The sequence below is a fragment of the Zea mays genome, chromosome 9 (assembly GCF_902167145.1).
Source record: "Zea mays cultivar B73 chromosome 9, Zm-B73-REFERENCE-NAM-5.0, whole genome shotgun sequence".
In the NCBI taxonomy this organism is placed as follows: Eukaryota; Viridiplantae; Streptophyta; class Magnoliopsida; order Poales; family Poaceae; genus Zea; species Zea mays.
The window spans coordinates 25,019,552-25,045,663 of NC_050104.1; the positions used below are offsets into that span (position 1 = coordinate 25,019,552).

Genomic DNA, 26,112 nt, shown 5'->3' on the forward strand with positions numbered 1-26,112 from the left:
ATGCGCCTTGTCTTCTTCTTCTTCCCTTCCTTCCGTCTATGCCCCGAGCCGGAGTCGGTAGGCTTGTCGTCCTTCGGCTCGTTGACGAAGGATTCCTTTTCTTTGTCATTGATCACGATTCCCTTCCCCTTAGGATCCATCTCTTCGGGCGGTAAGTCCCTTTGTGAAGAGAACGGCTCTGATACCAATTGAGAGCACCTAGAGGGGGGGTGAATAGGTGATCCTGTAAAAACTTAACTTATAGCCACAAAAACTTGTTAGGGGTTAGCACAATAATTGCCAAGTGGCTAAGGAGGAGATCTTGCACAATACGACAATCACAGAGAATTCAACACAGAGGAGACACGGTGATTTATCCCGTGGTTCGGCCAAGTACAAAACTTGCCTACTCCACGTTGTGGCGTCCCAACGGACGAGGGTTGCAATCAACCCCTCTCAAGTGGTCCAAAGACCCACTTGAATACCACAGTATTTTGCCTTGCTTATCTTTATCCCACTTGCGAGGAATCTCCACAAATTGGAGTCTCTCGCCCTTACACTTAAGATTCACAAAGAAGCACGGAGTAAGGGAGGGAAGCAACACACACAAATCCACAGCGAAACGCGCACACACACGGCCAAGAATCGAGCTCAAAGACTATCTCACAGTTTCTCACAAGAACAGAGCTCGAATCACTTAGAATCACAAACGGATGCGCAAAGACTGAGTGTGGATGATCAAGTATGCTCAAGAGTTGCTTGGTGTCCTCCTCCATGCGCCTAGGGGTCCCTTTTATAGCCCCAAGGCAGCTAGGAGCCGTTGAGAGCAAATCTGGAAGGCTGATCTTGCCTTCTGTCGTCGGGCGCACCGGACAGTTCGGTGCACACCGGACAGTGTCCGGTGCCCGATTCCTTTCCTTAAATGGCGAAGCCGACCGTTGCAGATGCGGGAGCCGTTGGCGCACCGGACATGTCCGGTGCACACCGGACAGTCCGGTGCCCCCTTCCGACCGTTGGCTTGGCCACGTGTCCCGCGCTGATCGCGCGGCCGACCGTTGGCCCTGGCCGACCGTTGGCTCACCGGACAGTCCGGTGCACACCGGACAGTCCGGTGAATTTTAGCCGTACGCCGTCAGCAAATTCCCGAGAGCGGCCTCTTCGGCCGAGGCAGCCTGGCGCACCGGACACTGTCTGGTGCACCACCGGACACTGTCCGGTGCACCACCAGACAGTCCGGTGCCCCAGACCGAAACAGCCCCTTGGCTGTACACAGTCAAGTCTTCTCTTCTCTTCTTCTTTCTGTTTCTAACACTTAGACAAATATATTAGTACACAAAACCAATGTACTAAGACTTAGAAACATACCTTTGTTGAAGATTTGCTCTTTGTTCATCCATGGGCATTGACTCACATTTAAGCCCTTGTGTTGACACTCAATCACCAAAATACTTAGAAATGGCCCAAGGGCACATTTCCCTTTCAATGTCAACGCGAGGCACCGGCCTAGGGAGATCACCGTCCTCCGGCATGCCGAGATGGTTGCCTTCGGAGGGACCCCCTAGATCGACGTGGAAACATTCGCGGCTTGGGCCGCAGCCCTCGTCGCTGAGGCTACGGCTACCGTCGGAACAGTCGGAAAGGCAGTAGCCGCATGCGGTCATGAAGTCCCGCATGGCACTGGGGTTGCCAAGTCCGGAGAAATCCCAACAAAAGTTGGGCTCGTCGTCTTCCTCGGACCCAGAGGGACCGTAGGTCGAGACGTCCGTCAGCCGGTCCCAAGGCGACCGCATAAGAAACCCCAGAGGGTTTGGACTCGCCTCTACGAGAGCGCCCGCCAAAGCGAAACCGCTAGGCGGGTTGAGGCTGAATCCAAATGACGTGGGATGGGAATCGGTCGGTACCTCTTGGTCGACGGGCGGCGATGAAGTCACGTCGGGGACTGACTGCACCGTCGTCTCAGGTACAAGGGTGTCACCCAGCAAGCCTTCCGCGAGCGTGCTGGCGTCGTCAGTTTGCTCGGGATCGGCGTGTTGCAGGGAGACGGCGCACGTCTTTGTCTCAAGCGCGAGGTCGATGCCTGGTGCGCCCCCCGTTGGGGTGCTGGCGCTATCGGCTCGCTCGACAGCCGATGAGGCGCTGCCTCCTACTTGGCCTTGGTTGCCCCGCCTTCCCTTCCATCGGCGGGGAAGAGGGCGGGATGAGCTCGAAGGTCGTTCTTCCACCACTCGGGGAAGACGTCGTCGATTCCGCCGCCGGCGGGCGGGCTGTCGGCCGCCATTGCCGCTGTCGCCCGGCGGTGGAATGAGTATCATGTCGTAGCTGCCGTCGAGGGACATGAACTCAAGACTCCCGAAACGGAGCACCGTCCCGGGTTGGAGAGGTTGCTGGAGACTGCCCATCTGGAGCTTGACGGGAAGCTGTTCGTCAACACGCAGCAGGCCCCTACCTGGCGCGCCAACTGTAGGCGTTTTGAGACCGGGGGGTCCCTAAGCCGACGAGTGAATGTCGCCGCGTGCCCCAGCCCAGATGGGTCGACGCGAGGCCGAGCGCGAAGGGGGGAAGTGAGGTGGCCGGAGACAGGCGTGAGAGAGGTGGAAATCCCGCGGCCTTCGTGTTCGTCCCGCGCCCAGGTCGGGTGCGCTTGCAGTAGGGGGTTACAAGCGTCCACGCGGGAGAGGGAGCGAGCGGCTTCAAGCGAGCGCCTGTCTCGTCCTCGTCCCCGTGTGGCCAACCCTCTCTAAGAGGGCCCTGGTCCTTCCTTTTATAGGCGTAAGGAGAGGATCCAGGTGTACAATGGGGGGTATAGCAGAGTGCTACGTGTCTAGCGGAGGAGAGCTAGCGCCCTAAGTACATGCCGTCGTGGCAACCGGAGAGATTTTGGCACCCAACTGGTGTGATGTCGTGGCCGTCGGAGGAGTGCTGGAGCCTGCCGGAGGGACAGCTGTCGGAGCTGTTGAGTCCTTGCTGACGTCCTCTTGTTTCCGTAAGGGGGCTGAGAGCAGCCGTCGTCACAGAGTATGCGGGGCGCCATCATTGCCTATCTGGCGGAGCGAGCCAGATGGGACGCCGGTCTTGTTCCCCATGGCCCGAGCCAGTTCGGGGTAGGGTGATGATGGCGCCTCCTGTCGACGTGGCTGGTCTGCGCCCTAGGTTGGGCGATGTGGAAGTTCCTCCGAAGCCGAGGTCGAGTCTGTCTTCCGTGGCCGAGGTCGAGTCCGAGCCCCTGGTTCGGGCGAGGCGGAGACCGTCGGCTGAGGCCAGGGCGGAGTCCGAGCCCTGGGGTCGGGCGAAGCGGAGTTCGTCGTCTTCTGGGGCTGAGCCCGAGTCCGAGCCCTGGGTCGGGCGGAGCGGAGTTCGTCGTCTTCCGGGACTTAGCCCGAGTCCGAGCCCTGGGTCGGGCGGAGCGGAGTTCGTCGTCTTCCGGGACTTAGCCCGAGTCCGAGCCCTGGGTCGGGCGGAGCGGAGTTCATCGTCTTCTGGGGCTGAGCCCAAGTCCGAGCCCTGGGTCGGGCGGAGCGGAGTTCGTCGTCTTCCGGGGCTTAGCCCGAGTCTGAGCCCTGAATCGGGCGGAGCGGAGTTCGCCGTCTTCCGGGGCTTAGCCCGAGTCCGAGCCCTGGGTCGGGCGGAGCGGAGTTCGTCGTCTTCCGGGGCTTAGCCCGAGTCCGAGCTCTAGGTCGGGCGGAGCGGAGTTCGCCGTCTTCCGGGGCTTAGCCCGAGTCCGAGCCCTGGGTCGGGCGGAGCGGAGTTTCCTATGGTGCCTGCGGCCGGGCCTGACTGCCTGTCAGCCTCACTCTGTCAAGTGGCACCGCGGTCGGAGCGGCGCAGGCGGCGCTGTCTTTCTGTCAGGCCGGTCAGTGGAGCGGCGGAGTGACGGCGGTCACTTCGGCTCTGCCGGCTGGGGGGCGCGCGTCAGGATAAAGGTGTCAGGCCACCTTTGCATTAAATGCTCCTACGATTTGGTCGGTCGGTGCGGCGATTTGGTCAGGGTTGCTTCTTGGCGAAGACAGGGCCTCGGGCGAGCCGGAAATATGTTCTCCGCTGGAGGGGGGCCTCGGGCGAGACGGAAATCCTCCGAGGTCGGCTGCCCTTGTCCGAGGCTAGGCTCGGGCGAGGCGTGATCGAGTCCCTCGAATGGACCGATCCTTGATCTAATCGCACCCATCAGGCCTTTGCAGCTTTATGCTAATGGGGGTTACCAGCTGAGAATTAGGAGCCTTGAGGGTACCCCTAATTATGGTCCTCGACAGTACTAGAACCAGATCAGAAGCATCAGTAGGCAGTAGGATGAGCTGCCGAGGATGGACGGCTAGCTAGTGTATTGGTAGGTCGAAAATCTAAAATCACTATTTTCGGATATCCGTCGGGTACCCGCGGGTAAGAAACCAAATCCATACCTGACCCGGTTTAATTACGGGTGGGGTTCGGGTAAGACCCGCGGGTCAAATTTCGTGTCTGAACCCGTACCTGACTGGTCGGATATCCGAACCCACGGGTAAAATTGTCAACCCTAGTCACTCTATGCTTCATGAGGTGATGTATCATAAGTTCATTCCATCAATTTTGGTGGAATCAACCCACTCTTCATGTATATACTAATTATTAGCTTATGAGGAATGAGGTGGTGATGGATCAACTCATTCTATTTCACAAACCAAATAAAAAAATGAAGAGTGAGAAGAAGATGGATCACTTCATTAATCAAACCAAACACACTCTTAGAGTCCAAAGGGCACTACCACGAGCTGCTGGACGCGACAACTGTTTGCCATCACGCCTGCCCCCACACATCCCGTGAAATGCATATGCACATTAGGGAGCCACTGATGATAGCCTAATGTCTCCTTCAAAGTTAACATATAAAGGAAAAGATCTTCTAGGCACAAATAGATGTCTCCCTCTTCTGTATGAAACTATAGTTTTCACTTTGGTCTTTATCCTAAGATAAACTTTTCTAATTTAACCATTTTCTAAAAACAAATATATGAACACTAGTTCAATAATACACCATTAAAAGTTAGTTGTGAATACTTTAATAAAAAATTGATGTTGTAGGTGTTGATGTATTTTACTATAAATTTTATCAACAATGTTTAAGAGTTAAGACAAAGCCAAAAAGAAACCATAATTTAGAATTGATAAGATCTTTCTACGTTGTAGGTATTAAACATACTCATGCTTATTATGCTTACGTTTTCTAAGATTTTAGTCTATGTAACATGTCAATGAACTAGTAGTTATCTAAATAAATAGATAATGGGCCTCCATCGTGGAGGACACACCAAACCAAAACAAATCGTTGATGAATTGAACCACCACGAAACAGGGGCGTAGCAGCAAGATCTTCTGTTAGGGCGCTGTATAAGCAGGCTAGAATGCATTAGGCCCAGAAGTGCTCTAGATTAAAATAAATTAATACAACATTTAAACTATTTAATGTCTTTGTTATTCATGTGGATTTTTAAATAGTTAAGGATTACTGGATAGTTTCTCTTAATAGAGAGGGAGCACCTTCTTGAGGTTGTTCCAGTGGTCACCTCGGAGAGGGCCCCTCAAGTTTGCCATATATGTATGACCTCTAACCCAGATTGTCGACGATGAGATCGTCGAAGTGAAGAGTCTATACATCATTTTTAGGAGCAGGCACAATATTCTTGAAAACTTTAAATATAGGGTATAAGAAAACTGCTATGGGAGAGATATTTAAATGTATAAACGTCTGGGATGATATCTTTATGAGACAATAGGAATCGATCAAATTAGGGAATTATTAATCTTGTAAAGAATACAACAAACACGGATATCATTCTAACACCGTGCCGCCAGCACAACGTATCTAAAGGTGATGCCAAAGGATTGAGAACCAAAATGATTCGAGACGATCCCTTGTGGTGTTAGAGGCTGCTGGATTAGTTGTATATATCTGTCGATAGTGAGGATATAAGTCATTTAATTATATTCGGACATCAAATGATGAGTACTCCACTTTTTAAAAAAAATATAAGACATTTAACTTTCTTGAAAAGCCAACTCCAACTCATCTTAAGTCCGATTATTAAAATTACAGAGAGAATTATAGAAATTTATAACACCAAATAGCAGATTTATTACTATGAAAAATAAGTAATAATATAATAATACTTATTTGTTATTACAATTATTATTACTATTTTAATATGACATTTAGCTGAATTTAAGGTCTCGACTCTTCGGAAAATTAGAATGGCTTATAATTTAGGACGGAGGGAGCAGTTCGATTGACAACCGCGGATCAGTTTCAGCCCTTTGTCCATCCTGTCATATACCAAACTCTCCAAGGGATACAATCATCAAGATGTATTAACTCTTCAAATCAATCCCCTCTTTCTTGTTGCTTCATAAGAGTGAATCCATTTTATGGGCGAAAGCCGGGGGCTTTAAATCCACCGATGGATTGCTTCACTCAATAACATCATTAACAAACAAAAGAATAAATAGAGGGATTCCAACCATCAGAGCAAAGATTTTCTCTTTGTTATTTTTACAAATAGAAATAGGTATCAAATTTCTAGATTATGGAACAAAACCGCATTATAACAATAAGAATTCCACGGGCCCTTTCCGCTCTAATTAGATAAAGGGGAGTAAGGACCTGCTAAGTTCCTACTTTTTCATGTTTACAATCTGGATCCTCTAATTACTATAGAGATGAACCCAATCCAGAATACTAACCGTAAAAGAAAACACCTATTAAACCAATCACAAGAATACCAGTTACAGTACCTATCAGCCCAAGAGGAAGTCTTCGAGTAGTATCGGCCATTTCCCCTACTTTCCACATTTTCTCAAGTGGTCATCCTAGAGACAAAAACAGAAAGATTTAATAAATATTTACCCTAATCCATCTCGAAATATTTGTAATGCATGGTGACATTTCTTGCACAGAACCATGCGGCAGATCATCGCAACCTTAGAGTTTTGGCTGTTCTCCTAATGCTTCCTATTCCCAAGTGTGCGTATCGATCTTGTGTCGTCCATTTCTCACTGTCTCCAATTTTTTCTAGGTTGTTGCCTGTTAGGCCAAGAAATGCTGAATATATATATAGGTACCTCCGTGCCTCGTTGGTAGGTGGAGTATTGATACACTCGTAGTACTATTTTGAGTGTTAATTGCTGTATATAACTGGTCAGAACTCCCGACCATGGAGTGATGTGTTGTGACTGTGTGCTCACATAGAAGTTGGGAGATGCATGGCTAGCCAAGTAGAGTGGCATACAAATGCTGTACCTGTACTCACTCAGAGACATGGTAGTACAGTAAAGCAGATTATTGTCCCCAAAGACGGCAGCAGTATAACGGTAGAACTGGAACTTGAAAGACGAAAGAACTGATGACTTATTGGTGACAAAGCAAGGGGTAAAGGCGAGAGGAAAGACATTGGCACGACGTGTTGGAGCAGATCATCCCACACCCCACCACCAAAGTTTCGCGCTTTCTGCTTTCTCTTCGGACGGCAGTGGTGGCTGTTGTCACCATGATTGCCGACGCTGCCGAGTTCAGAGATACAAGTGCTGAGTGCTCGGTCCGGCCTGACCATGGATGCCGTTCTAGACGCGCTTGTGCCGAGCGGAATGGCCATTGCCATTGCCATTGCCATTGCCATTGCCATGCCTGTGGCATTATGGCACCGGACCAGCAGCAGCACGCGTCCAGGTTCTGGGCCTGCAATAATGCACTGCCTCTATAGCACCGCACTGCGCACGACCGGGCGCCAAGTGACAGGAGAATGGCGAGGCGGCGGCAGCTGATCGCGATTTGGCCATTTGCGCAGGGCGCAACAGGCTGAGAGGCGGCTATCGATCCGGCTGGCGAACGGCAGTAGGATGGCCTGGATGGTGAAGGAGGCGGGGCGACTGGCGATGACGAACTCGGCCGGGGTACTACGCTTCCACGAGGCAGAGTACAACACCGAGTGCCCATGATGACGCTGGTGACCGCCGCCGTACTACGCCACGGCCACCACGGTACGTAGCACGACGTGACGGCTCAGAACACGAATGAATGCTCGTTTTTTCCTCCGCCGTCGGCGTCGCCATCGCCAGGCACGCCGAACCAGGTTCCATCCCGTTTCCCATCGTCGTGGCCGGTGGCTCCATGGATCGCGTGTTGCAGTGAGTGGATGCTGCAAGCAACTCTTTGGGTGGGTGGGTGTGGCCGTGTGGGTGGGCTTCCGAAGAGTCACTGCATGCATGCATTACTGGAGTACTCCTACGCTTGTACGCTGGCGTTACATGTCAGTGACAGCGAGTCATCTCATTCTGAATTCTACTTTACTTTCGTTTTAATAGACATAATAATATTGAGTCCGGCTTAAAAAGTTGTCCTCCTTATTAGTTCACCTTTGTATCAAGCCACAGTATGTATAATTGTCAGGGATGGGCCGGTAAATTTAGAGGCCATATACTAAAATTCAAAAGAGATCCTATTTTATAGAAAAAATATAATCAGAACTACATTGTAATAGAATTCATATATTCTGAATTGCAAAACATTTACTAGATGTGTTTGAAGAGCAGCAAGCTAGCTACCAACTAAGTTCAGTTTAAATGGTGTAATATTAGTCTGCTCATTGATGCATATTATTTAAACTTACTATTGATCTAAGAAGTTGTTTAGGCCCCTTAGAATTTTGGGCCCTGTGCGATCGCACTTGTTGCACGTGCGTGAAACCCAGCCCTGATAATTGTATAGCGTGTACATTCCATCTGCATGTATATATGAACGCATGGCAGAAAAGGCCGGATTAGTTCGTTTCTTTCTTTTCTTCACCCGACTTTCATTTTCTTTTAGCGTCGAGATCTGTATAAATTAATGCCTAATGCAAAGATAAAAAAATATCGTGGTTGCATAGCACCAACAATTTGAGTGTCTGTCGTGTTCTTCAGAGTTTACTAGGTATATGCCCGTGCGTTGCAACGGGAAATACTTGTACACAGATATGTCATTGTTTAGTGATGCTATCAAAAATCAACTCAACAATCATAACAAGTGAGTTGATCTAGATAATTAGTGAAAAAAATCAGACATGCCCCAAATATTTCTATGGATTTTGTTTGCATATTTAAAAATTCCTATGGATTGCTTTCCTCCGTACAAGTTAGAGAAAAATAACAAAAGGATTGTAATTCACAGCTAACTTTAATTCGAGTACGGAAGAAGCCACCTGCAGCTGCAGAGATCCTGAAGCTCAACTGCGATGCTTCGCAATATGCGTTCATTACAACATAACACTCTGAACATATGCAAGCCATCAGTTTTCACCGTTTCACCATCCTAATGTGGTCTTTTATTGACCCAAGTGTACTGGACTAAGGTGCATCAACGTGCGGCAGAACCGCAGAACTACATTCACTGCCTCAACTGAAGCTAGGGCAGATAGGTCCCTTGGACAAACCAAGGCGAACCTCACCTTCAGAATCTTGAGGCACTGCCAGCCGGCAGAAAAAAAAAGAAAATCAGAACAAGTCAAAATTGATTGTGCCAATAAGGAAAAAAAGTCCAATGCTATCACAAAGCATATACATAGATAAAAATGTTAGGCGGTAACTCAGTTAAGCACCAATGAGCACTGACAACTGACACATTTTATCACTCATCAGAGATGCTAATCCTAAAAGTTATTGTAGCTATGAGAGACAACTCAGGTCAGACTGTCACAAAAACATATAACTTTTCTAGTTCCTTGACGTTATGACAACCTTCTTTGGTCTCAAGGCGTTTGCATTTCTTGGGTCAAGAATAAAATCAGACTTTGTATCTCATGTGAAGGCAACTTCTGGGTACAGTATGATATCTGTAATCTAATATTAAAACTTGTAGTGAATACCATATGGGACATATTCCTAAGCAATAAGGCCTAGTTCGAAAGCACGTTATATAACAGATCATGAAATGACACATATCACAGCAATCGACAAACATTTAGCATTCATGTTCACTGCTATGAAGAATATTGGTTAATTCCTCTATTTCTAAAATACATTATCAATCGGTTTTGGAGACTACTACTATATAATACTACTAAACAATTTAGTTCATTCCTTCGAGATACACACCGGAATGTTAATTACAGAAATGCTTAGCAGACCAACATAGAAGACTGTCACAAAATGGAAGTGGACTTGCGTTCATGTACCTCTCGGCTTGCCTCATGAGCCAGATTGGTGCCCTCTCAACCTTTTTCCCTCTGATTGCGCTCACCAGCAGCAGCTCCTCCACCGTCCCGGGCGAGGCCTCCTCCATTACCATCTCTGAACTGCACCATCACATCAAAAGAGCAGCTAAATTAACTTCTCAGCCCAAGCCTCGCAACCTGTGAGCAGAAGAGAATAAGATTCACCTTCGACAGCATTGTAGCGGACGTTCGAGAGCTGTCTGCGTATAGGCTCGGTGCGGGCGAACCTATCGTGGAAGAGGGTGGCGGACGACAACGAGAGTGGCTGGCACGTTTGGCATCGCGCTGTCCAGCACCGACAGAAGCCCAACCCCTTGCTTCTGCCTCTACGGCCGCGCTGGTGGAAGCATTGTCCTGAAACATAAGGGCAAATCATATTTTTCTTTTGTTGTATAAATTGCTATTAATCTTTTGCAGATATACATTTCCTGCTCCAAAGCTACATGGAAGATAATTTCACAGTAGAAAAACAACTTAACTATAACAGCACCCCAAATGAAAGGAAATTTTATCACATGAACAAATTATACCTTCAGAGCAGCTTTTGTGGGCATCCCTGTAGCAACATATTGATGCTCAGAGTGGCCAATGATTGCATCATTACAAACCACAACAATCTTTGCGATCATCTGGGAATTTTCATCCATGCTCAAGCTTGGCCAATCGTGTATCTTCCAAAGCTAATCTATAAATAAGGGAGACATTTCAGAGATCATGGAGGGAGGAAAACATCCCATGGCCACCGACAGTAACCTCTTGAGCAGTAAAGATGGACTTGGCACAAAACCTGGTATGTATTTCATGTCATTGCTATTAAATGAAATGTCCAGAATCTGAAATTTCAAATATTTTAGCCAACCAAATTGAATTAGCTTCCTTACCATGTACTTAGCATCAACAAAAGGGTCATCCACAGCCACAACTTCAATATCGTCCCTAACTCCCTGTTTGATGCAATTCACATGACCAACCTACAAATCCACCCAAAACCTACAGTAACAAGAAAAGGGAGCAAGAGCAATAAAAAATCTGATATAGTTCACCTAGTTCATACTTGCATCGAACTATGAACTCAGAAAGCCAAGAATGGTCTATTTTTAGAGTCCCAAGAATGATATATTTGCTAAATGTACTTAGCTAGTGCAACAAATACTCACTTGAAATGTCCTGTTGTACATACAGAAAAATAACATGGACAGAGAATAAAAATGAGGAGCTTTTGATCATCTACCATACCACCACTATTACTGGAATCTCACACAAGGAAAAAAATAGAAGTAAGCATAACACAAAAATCATGCTCGGTGTTTAACCACAGAAAATTCACACAAAAAGAAATTTCAAGGATTTAGATGTAAGAGTAATCAGCAAAAGAAAAGGTGAATAGGAAGACAAATATAAAACAGAAAGGACATGCCAACCATGTTTTCACCTTCTTGCACACGGTCATGAGTTTCCTTAGAATCTACATCCAGAGAGGTATCAGACACTCCCTTTTCAATAGTAGCTCACTTTTCAGCTTCTTCTTTTATTCTCTTTTTTCCTTCTCTTTTCTTAAACACTCTTCTTCCTCTGCCTTCTCTATTAGTCTCTTTTCTCTCTACAAAATGTAGGCTGCAAATACAATCATAATAGTAAAATTATAGTTCACATAATAGTTGCAACAGCTCCCAAGAACTGTAGGAACCAGAAACCTATAATAAACAAAAGAAGAAGTGTAGGGCACGTTGTCCTTCGCGTCGCCATTGGCCTCCGGCGCTCCGCCGTGGGGCGGTATGGAGAAGCCTGATGTCCGGTCTGACGGAGACGCCATGGTGCCTCTTCTGATAAAGAAATAATATCAATTTATTAGTTAGGATTTTCGTCAGGGAGAAAATAACAACATGCTGATTGTCAAGCTGATGACTTGCAAGTTGTTTAGCCTCAAGAATCTCAATTTGTTGCAGCTTCTTGCGAAGTGTTCTGATCTGGTTAGACAGTGGAGACATCTTGTTCAGCGGTGTAGTCTTTCTGAATAAAATTGTCATCACTTGACATTGCGGATGGCCTTGATGCAGATTTCCCACATTTACAGGGCTTAGGGAATTCTCTACACCACTGTCAATGACGGAAGGATAGGTAGTTGTCATTGTTGGAAGACCCCTCACAAATTAGGATATGTGTTGACTGTGGTGCACCTGATCCCAAATGGGCGTAAGTGACGTCATTGTTTCTCATTGAACTTCTATTATTATGTTTATCATTTCAGAAGATAGCTACTTACATGGCTTCTCTACAAAAGATCCTTCCTTTTTATGTTGATAAACTGGATCATTGATTTCTTTTATATGAAGACAGAATGCAATGGAGCGCCCATGTGTACACACACAACTTTGTTACTATACCCATGCCATTGAAGAGTGTAGATAGCAATTTCTCTAGCACTTCAAGGAAGGATGTCTCTGTAAGTTGTGCTGAGAAATATGTCTTACATTTTTTTATATTTATCTCACCTATTTCCTGGATAATATGATTTTTGCATAGCAATTGCATGTCTGTGATGGAGCATGTTCATTGAAACTTGTATGGTTGTAGTGATTTTGTCAATCTGCCTTACCGTTACAAATTTATCACAGGAAGATACAAGAGAATTTGTTGGAGAGTTGAATATCACACTGGTCAAAGGCACCAACTTGGCTGTTAGAGACATGCTAACAAGTGATCCATATGTTGTTTTAACGCTCGGAGGGCAGGTATATTTATATAAAGTTTATATACACAAATCATTTTATTTATCCTGTTAGTTTTGCTCCAAAAAACAACAATTGGTTCTAACTGCAGAAAGCTCAATCAACGGTTAAAAAAGTGATCTGAATCTGGTATGGAATGAAGTGCTTAAGATATCTGTTCCTCGAAATTATGGACCTCTAAAACTTGTAAGTTTTATCATTAGAACCTTTAAATTATTTTCCTTGTATCCAAAGGATTCTAGTTCAAATAAGAGTACAATATGGTAAGTGTCATGAATTATGGCAAAGTCCTTAGGGTGTTTCATGAAATGGTAAAGATGAATCAATCGATCATGTGGGCCAAGATTCTTCTCTTCCTCTAGGATTTGTTCCAAAATTGACAGATGCAATGTTATGCAAGACAACTTTACATAAGTATCACAGATGAATCTTCATAAATATAATTGTATTTTCGGTAGAATAGATAGAAGGGTCAGCATCAAGAAAGATGAAATGATACAAACCTCATCAGCTCGTAATGTCTAGTACTATCCATTTATGTTCTCTGTCTTCTCATGAGGTGGAATGATCCATAGAAATGTCATCCTAACAATGCCAAATTTAAGGTAAAATGTAACATTAATTTTAGAAGTTCAGAAATCTAGCATTAGAAAGAGCCAGGACTTTTAATGTAGGAAATACTTCACATAAAAATGGTCCTCTAAATTCAGAGGATGTTGTTTAGATATCTCCGCGCTATAGTAGTAGGGATTATAAATTATGCATAACAAATAAAGGTATAATATATTATTTTCCTTTTTTATACTCTACCTATATGCCCATTGTTGCTTTTGTTTGATCAGTTCTGCTATATCATAGCTAGCCAGGTGCAATTTCAATATATTTTAGGTGGGCAAGAATTATCTCATACAGAAGCTGTTGTATCGTGGAACTGTTGGCATTCAACTGAACTCGTCATGGAGATATGAGATTGTTCCCCGACAAAAAATTCTAACACTTGTTCTAAAAATGCTAGTTGTGACGCTGCCATGACTTTGAAACATGTTTCTTATTGATTTGATGATCTCAAAAACAATGTCGTATTTAACTGGTAACAAGCTAACCATCGGAGTCAAAACAAGGCATGTCAAGGCACGACACGACGAGAGACGTACCTGGTCGGCGTCGTGGAGCTGGAGTAGGTTTAGCTGGAGCACAGCGTCATGACGGTCCGTGAAATGCCACCCCTTAGACCTCTCCACAGCATCTAGATCCTTGACCATAACCAATAGCAAAAGCAAAGAACACAGGAACACATCGAATCTATCTAACATCACCAGATCAATGCGAAAATGCCATAAAATTAGAGATATATTCTTGTGTTCAAACCCATATAATTTGCTTCGGCTAGCAGCACTGCATGGCCTCAGTCTTGACATTAATCTAACCGTAGCACGTCCTGAAGTGATGATTCCTACGACATCTTCGACCTCTGAAGTAATTTGCGTACTCTTTGTCGGGCCGGGGTTGGCATTCCGTCGAGCAGAAGGCGAGAGCGGGCGCAATGAGATGAATGACCACACAAATCAATCAAGGCAGAGCAGATCTAGGTCGAAAGAAACGCATGGGATGGGAACTGAAGAGCTACTACCTTGGGTTGGGATGACGAATAATTAGAGCTTCAATATTGTTGGCAGACATGTTCCTAGGAAAAACGACATTGCACAATAGATCAAAGACAGACCATCAGTATACAGAATACAAATAGGGTATCTTGTGAAAAATGTGCCAAAAGATATGTTTATTCAGTTACAGTTGCAAAAGGCTCCGAAAAGCTTCTTACTGTAGTCTAGCATAAGAGCAGTGCAATTTGTTTGAAATGGCTAACTTATTTACTTGAAAATGCTAACATATTACTTCTGTGTTTCAAATTATCTTACCCCCTGTTATACTTGTGATCCATCGGTGCCTTCTGATTCACTATTCTCTGTGCCGTTTAGGTTATTGTTGCGCACCACACCTTTTTCCTTAGCTTATTTACTCTGCATGGTTAATGATCACAATGCAAACCGAACATCATAAAAGAATATTTGGTAAACTCAAATTATTAACATGTAGGAAAAGTAACAGCAAGCAGAACCTTTGTAATTGACCAGACCTGTGTTGTGACCAAAGTAAGGACCAACATCGCAACAGGTCCAGCAGCTGCCGCACTGCTCCTGGTCCTTCACGGCGGTGATGGCTCCGTGGTCTCTCCAGTCTGCAATGCAGAATAAATTAACGCCGTTCACGGCGATGATGGCGTTCACGGTGGAGGCGACTAGCTGCGGCGGCAACTCGTCGCTGGATCTCCAAACACAACAACAATAACAATAACAATAACAGAATATGGGCACAAGAGAGCTTGCAACTTTAATTAGATGAGTTAAAACAAGTTATGTTAAAGCTGAATCCCCAAACACAACAACAATAACAATAACAAAGGTGCATAATCAAAACAGAAATAAAGAAAAGCTAGCGCACAACCTCAGTATCATGCTTCTGTGACCACTTAATATAGCAACAAACTTGAAAGCTAGGTAGAAAATAAGAAGAAAATACAAGACAACAGAACCTAAAAAGGTAAAATTCCACTTGAATGATTCCTAGAAGTATAAGGTTGAGATGAGTATTCTTGAAGATCTATTATTGAAGTCCCAGCAACTCATGAAATAAACATTTTCATGCTGCCACTAAAGCAGATGGACATCTACTTACATAGAAACATGTCTAACTGCTACTAACTCTACCCAATGCTACCGAAGAATGATCCATAACTCGTACAGGTATCGTTGACTTACTCAATCTTATCAATTCTTTTATAGTTAATACAATCAGCCAAAGTTCAACACAAGTGAAAACGTGCACAAAAGAGCAGGTCCATTTCAACTCGAGTGAACCAGGCTATGCAAAAACATAACATTTCCCTAACTGCTACTAACCCTACCCAGCAATCCCCATTCGCTCAATCCTTCCAACAACTGAAATCCCCTCTACACCCGTTGTACTCCTCTAATCGATGGACACGGGAGGGTGATTTTAGAGGAGGGCGTGTGCCGGAGGGTGGTGTCACTTACTCTGCTCGTGGAATAAGTACTTGCCCTGTAGGCGGTAGCCCAGGCGGTCGAGGGCCTGGCCAGTGGAGGCGGTGACGCGGGGGGCTATAGGCAGGCGGTTCCTGGGAGCGAGATGGGCGTGGAGGCGACGACGCATCGGGGTAGCGGGCAGGTCTGGTTGGGGGCGGCGCTAGGCTCGACGGTTCCACCACACGTCCTCGGCGGCGGGGGATGTGGCAATGATTGTGGTGTCGATGAGGCACGCGTGGAGGAGGCATTGCACGTTGTCTCCGCTGGGGGGTGGCGGGCGCGGCAGCGAGATGGGCGGGGACCGGCAGCGAGATGGGTGGGGAGCGGCACGATATTTCCGGGGGGCAGGGGCGGGCAGCGGGGGGTGCTTGCGCGAGGGGGCGGGGGCACGGAGGTTTGGACGCCCTCCTTAGCTTCATAATAGAGTAGTATAGATATTGATTGGTTCATCCCTGCCCAAACTCTAATCTCGTCGCAGAAGAATTCTGCCTGATATTTGATACCAGAGTTGTATCAGATGTCGTCACTCTTCTTTGCGGGACAGTGTTTATGGAGGGGGAAAAGTTCATCATGTCACGCCCTCACCAGTGCCGCGCAAAAGGCACGCAAGGTCATGACCTACCGCACCATCGTGGATACATTCGTCACCATGACATAGTTCCACATGCTAACACGCACAATATCAACAGTGGACAATTTTGATATAGGTGAACTAGGAGGCGGGATGGTGGTACACCATCAAGCCAGAGGAAGGTGAGGAGATCATCTACCACTACGACCACCTAGCGCTCATCGTGAACCTACACTTCGTGTACGCCCAACATCAGGGTTGCTCTTCTATAGAGGAGAATAGTGACAACAATGTGAGCGACGATTAAGCAGCTTGTTAGGAGTTCGTCGCGGTGTCAAAGCAGCTTGTTAGGAGTTCCAAGTCCGCTGACTTTTTCTCGATAGGTAGGACAACAACCTTATGAAGGCGGACACCTGAAGTTGCACAATGGCAAAGGTCGTCACTGTGCCACGGTAAATCCCAAACTCCACAGCCTCACGAACACGCTCCGGGATGTCAGGAGACACGTCCTCTGATTCCTCCCTCGCGTATGAACGAATCTTGTAGCCTAATCTACGCATAGGAAAAAGCCCAACGTTTTAGGCATAGGACCTGCGACGAACCACTAGGTAGTCAGGAATTTAGAAAGCGTCGAGATCCCAAATGTCGGACCATGATAGTTTACTTGCCCCCGAATCGTTTAGAGTCGCTAGTCGCGATTGTAGACGCCCCACCTCTACATAAAAGGACTATGTAGTCCTTTAAAACCAAACATCCCTTAGTACCGAGAAGCTAACTAAAGCTCGAACAAATAGAACCTTAGAAGAGTTTCCTGAGTGATAGACTTTCGCCACTTTCGAGTGGCGGTAACAACTAACAACCCCTGGCGGTGAGAGGCAGTGGTGCAGTATAAGACTACGGTCCCGTTTGTTTCAACTTTTTTCTGATGATCTTTTCTAAGAATCTAGCTTTGAGAAGAATCTAGTTTTGGAAAGAATTTGAGTATCATGAGATTATATACGGGGAAAAATAAAAAGGTCCGGTCCGTAGGGTTTAGGATCTAAAAAATGATTCTTACTATCACGATCTAAAAAGTGACGGATTCTTAATACGGCGATGACTTGATTCCAGACGGTTTTAACAACAGTCAATCAAACAAATTGGTGGTTGGAGGCACTAGAATGGAGGTGGTTGGAAGCAGGCGGGAGAGCAAGAACAATAGTCTTCCCTCGGGACTGTTTCTGTCGGAGGCCAATTAACAACAGTCAATCAAATAATTCGTGCCGGCCGCGGTGACCCACACCACGAAGACGCACTGCACTGCCACAGGGAAGGGGGGACGCCTAGCTGACACGCCTACCACCCAGCGCAGTCACTACAAACCGCCCTCACCCAGTCCGAGTCCCGGGGAATCATTGCGCGCTGCAGGCTGCACAGTGCACTCCGGCCCTTGTCCTTTTCTGCTCTGCACACTGCACTGTGCTGTGCTACTCCCTCCGAAGCATGGTACGCACTGTCCTGCTAAAATGCTTGCTGTGTTAGCGCCATCATCATTTGAGAGAAGAAGCCCACCACTCTGTGTACTGCACCTGCTAGTAAAGCCAGCCAATGGATGGTAAACCCTGACGGTTTTAACCCAGCCAGCTCTGCAGGTTACAGACATGTTCCTTTTCCTTCCACCGAAAGTGGCATTAATTAATTGATAATAACAACTCTATACAGAAGCATCCCATGGATTTCCCCGGGGAGAGGAGAGGAGAGGAGAGGAAAATCCAAATGCGCTAGAGGATTCGATTCATTGGTACGTAGTAAAATCCCATTCCATTCCATCCTAGTAGGAGATGAAACGAAACCGAAACCAAACAGCTACTGGTCGAGCGCGTTGGGGCCGGAGCAGTAGCTGAGCACGGGGTTCCACACCCACTGCACGAGGAACCTGCGCCCGCCGACGCCGTTCACGTTGTAGGCCGCGCCGGAGCGCGCGTCCGTGAGCAGCTGCCCCGTGTACGCCCCTCCCCCGCCGGTGCCGTAGATGCCCTCGCAGAGGTCTGCGATCTCCGTGGGGAACGACGGGTCGCCGCCGGCGTACCAGGCGTTGGCGAGCGGGTTGGACGCCATCTCCGCGAGCTCGTGCGCGATGACGCTGACCATGCCGTCCACCCCGACGTCGCCGTTGGGCGGGGACTCGGGCCTGCGCCCGCGCACGTACGCCGGGACCGCGAACGGGTACGCGCACACCTCGGGGCACCTGCGCGCCGAGTTGCCCACCCACGCGTACGGCAGCGTGGACCCGACCACCGACGCGAAGGTGAAGTAGTGGAAGCCGCACACCTGCCCGCAGAAGTCGTCCACGGCGACGTCCGGGGACGTGAGCACCAGGTACACGCCGCCGCTGGCGTCCACGGGCAGGGGCCGGGTGCGCGCCGTCACGGCGTCGCGGACCACTGCCTGGATGTCCATGCGCGACAGCCGCGCGCCGCGGGACATGCGCGCGTCCGACTTCTCCGCGCCCAGCGACACCGACGCCGACACGTTCGCCGAGGTCTGGTCCGCGTACAGCCGCACCGTGCGCCACCACGCCGACACGGACGGCGAAGGGATGGCGGCAGAAGGCGACAGGGAGCGGAGGAACGCGCGGATCGTGCGCTTCTGCGCCGCCGGCCAGGGCCCGTACCAGATCGGGTGCACCGTGATGGCCGACGCCAGGACCGGGCCCATGTGGTACTCCAGCTTCACGAACTCCGACGAGCCCTCCAGCCTCTTGGACGCGCCAAGGCCCGCCGCAGCCGTCGCGTTGTCGCGCGGCGGCCACGGGCGCCACGCCGCCGCGCCGGGCGGCAGCGCGGTGGTAGCCGCCAGGACGAGGAGCACGGCGGCCAGGTGCTGCATTGCGGGGCGAGGATTCTGCTTGGCTTGGGGGGGCTGGCCCGGCTGGGGGTAGTGGAGGCTGGATTCTTGCCTCGGGACGCCGCTTTATAGGGAGGAGAGAAATGGAGGGGAGGGGCGTGATCTGACTCTGAGCGAGAGTGCGAGACTGTGCGTCTGTGCCACTGTGGAGTGGAGTGGAGTGAGCGAGTGGAGAGGAAGCAGAACCACCGCTCGCTCTCGCCCGCGCTGTCGACGGAAGCCATACGCGCGGCATTGTCATTGCCCCGCTGTTAGCGGGGCCCGCTTGACAGATTCCGCGCGTGTCTCCGTCCTCCCGCTCAATGGCCCGCCCCCATCGAACGCGCCACTGATAGGTGGGTCCGTGGACGCAGATATTTTGGATGGAGCCCGGACGGATCTCGACGCTTGGTGGCTGCCCCGTCCCGCACTACCGGTGCCTGGCTGACAGGTGGACCCCGGTTCCTGCTGGGCCCCGTGCGTTAACGGGGACTCGTGGAGGGGAGGGGACACCCAGCGAAGAGGACAAGAAGCGGGGCCGGGGTGTCCGGCGAAAGCGGGGGAAAGCGTTCAAAGAGCGGAGGAAAAATAGGGGAGGGTGGGTGGCGGGCGACGCGAGGACGGACGGGCGAACCCGAACCAGACCTGGCCGTGTTACGTCGTTCTGCCCTCCCCGTTTCACGCGAAGAAAAAAAAAAACTGTAGCTGATCAGGAATCGAACCTTAGATTTATTGATGAGCTGATCAGGAATCGAACCTTAGATTTATTGATGAGTAGAATGCCTAGCCTTTCACCATCTAACCATCTAACCAACATGACTCATGTTGAATTATGTACAACTCCAACTAAAACTTTATTTTTGTTTAACCCACCGTCCACTCTGTATGCTCCCTGAGTCTAGAAAAACATTTATAACTTGGTCACTGATCTTTCTGGAATTTGGGACGCAGTTCGGTAAATAAATAAAATAGGGAAAATGAGTTTCGAAATTGATTTTTAGTTTAAAAATAATTGCAGAAACCCATTTAATTCATGGAAATTTCATATTAAATCCAAATAAGTTCATTCCAATTTCTATAATTCTATAATATTATTTTTTATCACGTGATACCTCTTTTTTGTCATGAAAACAACAATAAAATTGATTTCCTAATTAATCCTATATCAAATACATAGAAACTTTGGAAATTCGTAACTTCCCCATTTTAATTCTAAATTGAACCGTTTCAGTTGTGTTAGTGTTGGGGACTTGTTCTCAAATGCTATGAATTAAGAACAAGGCAACATAAAGTGTTAAATGCTGATGCCCTTCGTCCAACAAGGGGCATTATTCCTTTAGGGATTAATGGACCTTGGACGAAGGTTTGTAACAATATGATTACGAAGGTTAAATCTTCGTAATTGCAGTTTAATAGATTATATAAAATATCATAAAGTATAGAGTATCGAAGGTAAACGAATCATATTACATTTATTCAGCATGTTTAATTGAATACGGTTATACCTCTGTCTTGGCAAAGATTGGTTTCCGAATAATGCGATTGCAGATACCGGAATCCGTGAACAGTAGAGGAATACTGTTCACTATTTATAGGCACAGGGCACAGCCTGTGAGAGATTACAAGTATGCCCCTTATAAAAGTTTACAACATTGACTCAGGCCTTTATGGACTAAAAGGTCATTCTATCTTTAAGTCGGTTTGTAATACCGAAGCTTCATGAAGAGGAACCTTCGACCATCTTACACAAAGAGCTTCAGCCGAAGGTTGCTTCTTCCTAAAAGACCTTCGGCGACGAAGCACAGGCCCAACAGTAGCCCCTTTCGCGGTGCTAGATCGTTTTTCGTAACGAGCTTGATCCGTGAAAAAAGTCTCTTAAGCTTCGGAGCGCGCGAAGGTCTAAAAAACATCTTCCCTGAGCTCGTTGTCGAGAAACGATTCAATTTCTCAGCGTGTAGCGGCCCCGCCTTTCAGAGTTACTGTTCGGTCTCTGCGGTCCACCGCGCAGCGAGTGCGAGCGGGTGTCCGCCTGGTGTAAAAATCCTGGCGCTTCGCCTTCTTACCTGTAGCACTATATAAAGAGACGAGTAGGTGTGAAGTTACCACAGCATTCATTGCTATTTGCACTGTTTTGCTGCCAAAATTTTTAACCGTCGCCGAAGCTTGTCTGTCGGAATCGAACGAAGCTCCAGTTTGATACCTGCTTCGGAGGAAGAAAGTATTAACGTTCCACAAGTTCATAATTAAATGGCCAGAGTGCGTTCTACTGCCAGGGTTGAGCGTGAGGGGGACGAGACTGAAGCTTCGGAGACTGTTCCCATCTCCGAAGCTATGCAACGATCCGGGCTGGTGATTTCGGAAAAAATCCCTCATGATGATGCAGAACAAGCAGAACAAACAATCGCTGAAGCAGAAGAAGAAGATATGGAGGAAACTGATTCTGAAGATGATTATCGCATTGCCATGCCAAGCAAACCCAGCCACTTGGACTTCGGGAAATCTACTGTTTCGAAAGCTGATCTGTCCAAGATGGTAAAATCGGGCTTTTTTACTGAAAATCAGAAGAAGCTATTGCGCTTCGGGGGAGAAGAGACTACCCCAAAGCCGGAGAAGAATGAAATTGTTATTTTCAAAAGCTTTCTAAAAGCTGGATTAAGGTTCCCCCTACATGGGATTATTGCAGAGGTACTGAAGAGGTTTGGTATTTATTTTCACCAGCTGACCCCCAACGCTATTGTTAGACTTATTGTTTATATCTGGGCACTCCGAAGCCAAGCAGTGGAACCATTTGCGGACAGCTTTTGCCGGGTTCACGAGTTGCATTATCAAACGAAGGCTAGAAGGGATGGACTGCACGATAATTTTGGTTGTTACAACTTCGCCTACCGGAAAACTACTAAGTTTCCTGTAATTAGCTACCGAAGCAAATGGGCAGCAGGCTGGAAATCTGAGTGGTTCTATGTCAAAGTTGATGACGATAAGGAAAAGCTTGTACAAAGTCCACTTGAATTAATCTTCGGAGAAACCCGACCTCGCTGCAACATGACACCCGAAGGTCCAACACAACAAGCAATGAGTGAATTCAGAATTATTGCAGAGCATATCAGCACAAGGGACTTGGTTCAAGAGTTCTTAGCTTTCAAAGTTTTTCCCAGTTTAAAAGAATGGGAAATGCCGAAGCTACAAGGGGAGAAGAAAGAAGGTGAACTTGTACGTTTACCTTACTACTTCAAGTTTAAGAAATACTTTAAGGCACCTTGCCAAGAATGGTTGGAAACGATTGAAGCGATGTGCAATGAAATACTTGGCAATTATTCTAAAAAAGAAGATCAGTTGATGACCGCAGCCTTCGGCACCCGTCCGAAGCGAAGGCTAAATCGAGTGTTGGACGCCTTGGGCTTCGATTATCCTGATTATGAAAATCTGAACAAAGGTGTTGGGGGCCAAAAAAGAAAAAGGATAACTGAGGCCATGAATGAAGAAAAAGAACCAGTAAAGAAGAAAATTCCGAAGAAGAGGAAAACTTCCTCTCCGAAGCAACAAATATCCGAAGCAGAAGAAACCCCCGCATCACCTTCTGCAGCTGTCATTGAGGAAATTCTGAAGGTAATGACTGAATCCTTACCTGCGAAGCTAAGTCCACTGGGCCCTCAACTGACAAAGTTTTTTCAGAAGGACAAGGAGCCCGAAAAATCGAAGAAAACAATCAAGGCAAAGAAACAAAGAATTATTACCGTGACTGAGGTAATTGACAAGACGCCGCCAAGAGCTTCAGCCCAGAAAACACCAGCGGCCGCAGAGGAGACAGATATTGAAATTGCACCTTCGGAGGCCGCAACTGCCGAAGCTGCCTCAGCTGAAGGTTTGAACCTAGAGAGCACAATTGAACACATTGACCAAATACTGCTAGACATGGCTGCGGAAGAAGCTACCACCGCCGCCGAAGAGGCCGTGACCGCAGCGTCGGGAAAAGGAAAAGAAATTGCTGATGAAGCTTCAGAGAACGAGACCTTCATGTTTCAGAATTTAGTTGGAGAACAACTATCAAAAGCTGAAATAGAAGAGCTTAGAGAGTATGCCAAATCCTGTGGATACAAACCTGGGGCACTTCTCTTCGGAGGCGTTGATGATGAGAAATTAGATTGTATTCGAGATCAAACAGGAGCCAAAATTATCAGTACTCTGTCCAAAAGTATCGGCTTCCCGAAGCTAGAAACAGACATCAGCCGCTACCGACGACAACATGTCGTTGGTAGTTTATTTTATTCCAACTTCAAGGTGAACTACTTGTCCCTTAACTTTATTGTTTCTAATAAAACATGTCTGACGAAGGTTGTTTTTGTGCAGAGTATGCTGTTGAGCAAAGCCTTGCAAATGCAGCAAGATTTTGAAGATAAGAAGCACGAAGTTATGATTGAAAATTTAGAAAGCAGAATAAAGGAGCAATCGGATGTTATTGAGAAAAAGAACTTTGAGCTCCAGGCAGCCGAAGGTTTATTGGCGGAAGCTGAAGCAAAAATAACAGAACTAAACACGAAGCTTCTCCGCCAGTCTGAACAGTTCGAGCGAGAAAAGCTAGAGCTTAATGCAAGACTTGAAGCCGAAGCTCAACAAAATTCAGATTTGAGAAAACTATTGACAAGCCTTAAAGAAAAATGTCTGGAATTTAGCAACAAATGCATTCAACGCTTAAGAAAGATTTTTTACTCAGTTGGAGCTAGTAGTGAAAAATTCACCCCCTCAATTGAAGACCTACCGAAAACCTTCGAACATATTGAGGGGGAGATTGACGAGCTCGACGAAGTCATAGCTGGGCATGGTGACTTCTGTGCCTGGGTGGCTTCTCGAGACACTGCTGCAGCTTTCCTGAAGGCGGGCTGCGATCATGCAAAGATTGTCAATAGGCCAAATTTCACTTTATCACCATCAATCCTGGATGACATTCCTGATCTCGCCCGTAGTATCTCGAATAGATTTGTAAAAATGATATGGACAAAAGGTGGGCGAGAAAAGGCTGGAGACGAAGCTCGTAGCCACCTTGAACCAGTAAGAAACCATACCTTGTGCTTACCTCTTCCTGCAAGCTTGATTTTGACTTACAACGACCTTAATCTTATAGGATGACGAAGCCGAAGCCGAAGCTCAAAAATGACGCCGAAGCCGAAGCTCCTTGGAGATTAGATAGTAGACTGTAGACAGTACTTGAGAAACTTTTGAGATAACTTTTGTAAATGTAACTAAAACTTTTGAGATAACTTCTGTTCATACCTTGTTATATATCCTTATCCTTCCATTGATGTATGAGAAATGCTTTGATGTGGACGAAATTTTCTTTTGAGCCGAAGGCGAAAAAACACCTTCCCTTCTTTTCGTACGCCGCAAAGCATAAAAAACAATATTTTTCCTTTTTTCCGAAGCTTTCCTTTTTGTACACGAAGCTCTTTCTTCCCCTTCTTTTTCCTCTTTTTGCCGAAGCAACCATTTATGCCATGAAGATGATTATCCTACAGATGCCTAGATGAATGTTTATGAATGCAAATGCTATGATGTAATGCGATGTGCAAATGAATGGCTAAACACGTATCCGAAGCCATATTCATAGCCATTAAAAACAATCGCACCTCAGCTCTGCATTCCCTTAGGAACGACTTTGGAGCTTCTTCGCCTTTACTTTTGGCGGAATCAGCGTTGACTTTTCGCTGTAAGCTCTGCATTCCCTTAGGAACGACTTTGGAGCTTCTTCGCCTTTACTTTTGGCGGAATCAGCGTTGACTTTTCGCTGTAAGCTCTGCATTCCCTTAGGAACGACTTTGGAGCTTCTTCGCCTTTACTTTTGGCGGAATCAGCGTTGACTTTTCGCTGTAAGCTCTGCATTCCCTTAGGAACGACTTTGGAGCTTCTTCGCCTTTACTTTTTGGCACTCGATGGTGCGTTCTCAGCTTTTACATTTACATTCCTTGGGGGATTTTGCTCTTATAGAACTAAAAAAGGAAATTACATGTGCTGGCCCCATTAAAAACCTTTCTCCCCCTTCGGAAAGGAAAAGGGTGCCATAAAAGAAAAATATGAGAAATTACACCGAGTTATACATAATATCGCCGAAGCTCATCCGCATTCCAAGACCTAGGAACGTCGTTACCGTCCATATCCTTCAGTCTGTATGAACCGGGTCTTGACGAAGATGCTACTAAGAAAGGTCCATCCCATTTTAACTGCAACTTGCCCACTGTTTCTGGGTTGGCCACTCTCCGAAGAACCAAGTGTCCTGGCTCAATATTCTTTAACCGAACCTTTCTATCTCGCCATTTAATTGTTTCGGCTTGATATTTATTAATGTTCTCCACGGCTTGCAGCCTGATGCCTTCTAAAGCATCTTTTTCCACAGAATAAGCAGCTTCGGAACCTGATTCTGCCGAAGCTATTACCCTTATTGATCCGGTTTTAGCTTCCTCCGGAGTTATTGCTTCGTCACCAAATAATAACTTGAATGGAGTAAAACCTGTAGACCTTGATATTGTTGTATTGTGGCTCCACACCACTTTGGTTAATTGATCAGGCCATTTTCCCCTGGGTTGATTGAAGATTAACTTCATTATTCCTGTCATTATGATGCCATTGGCTCTTTCAACGAGTCCATTTGACTCCGGATGTCT

General features: G+C 46.9%; 1 protein-coding gene and 1 long non-coding RNA gene across 3 annotated transcripts; one reads left to right on the top strand and one right to left on the bottom strand.

Annotated features, from left to right (window-relative positions):
• The first annotated feature begins 12,575 nt into the window (after nucleotides 1–12,575).
• Nucleotides 12,576–13,026, top strand: LOC103638127 (uncharacterized). Of its 2 annotated transcripts, XR_558579.2 has the most exons (3): nucleotides 12,576–12,633; nucleotides 12,806–12,922; nucleotides 13,011–13,026. It is a non-coding gene; the product is annotated as an uncharacterized lncRNA (long non-coding RNA). The 2 variants fall into 2 exon arrangements; XR_002265184.1 differs by lacking the exon at nucleotides 12,576–12,633 and having other exon boundaries at nucleotides 12,701–12,922.
• Nucleotides 13,027–18,237: 5,211 nt separating this feature from the next.
• On the bottom strand, nucleotides 18,238–19,688 carry LOC103638128 (Protein EXORDIUM-like 3). The gene has a single exon (XM_008661112.4). It carries the CDS (start codon nucleotides 19,460–19,462, stop codon nucleotides 18,440–18,442), a length of 1,023 nt encoding a protein of 340 aa, XP_008659334.1. The 5' UTR covers nucleotides 19,463–19,688; the 3' UTR covers nucleotides 18,238–18,439.
• Nucleotides 19,689–26,112: the final 6,424 nt, after the last annotated feature.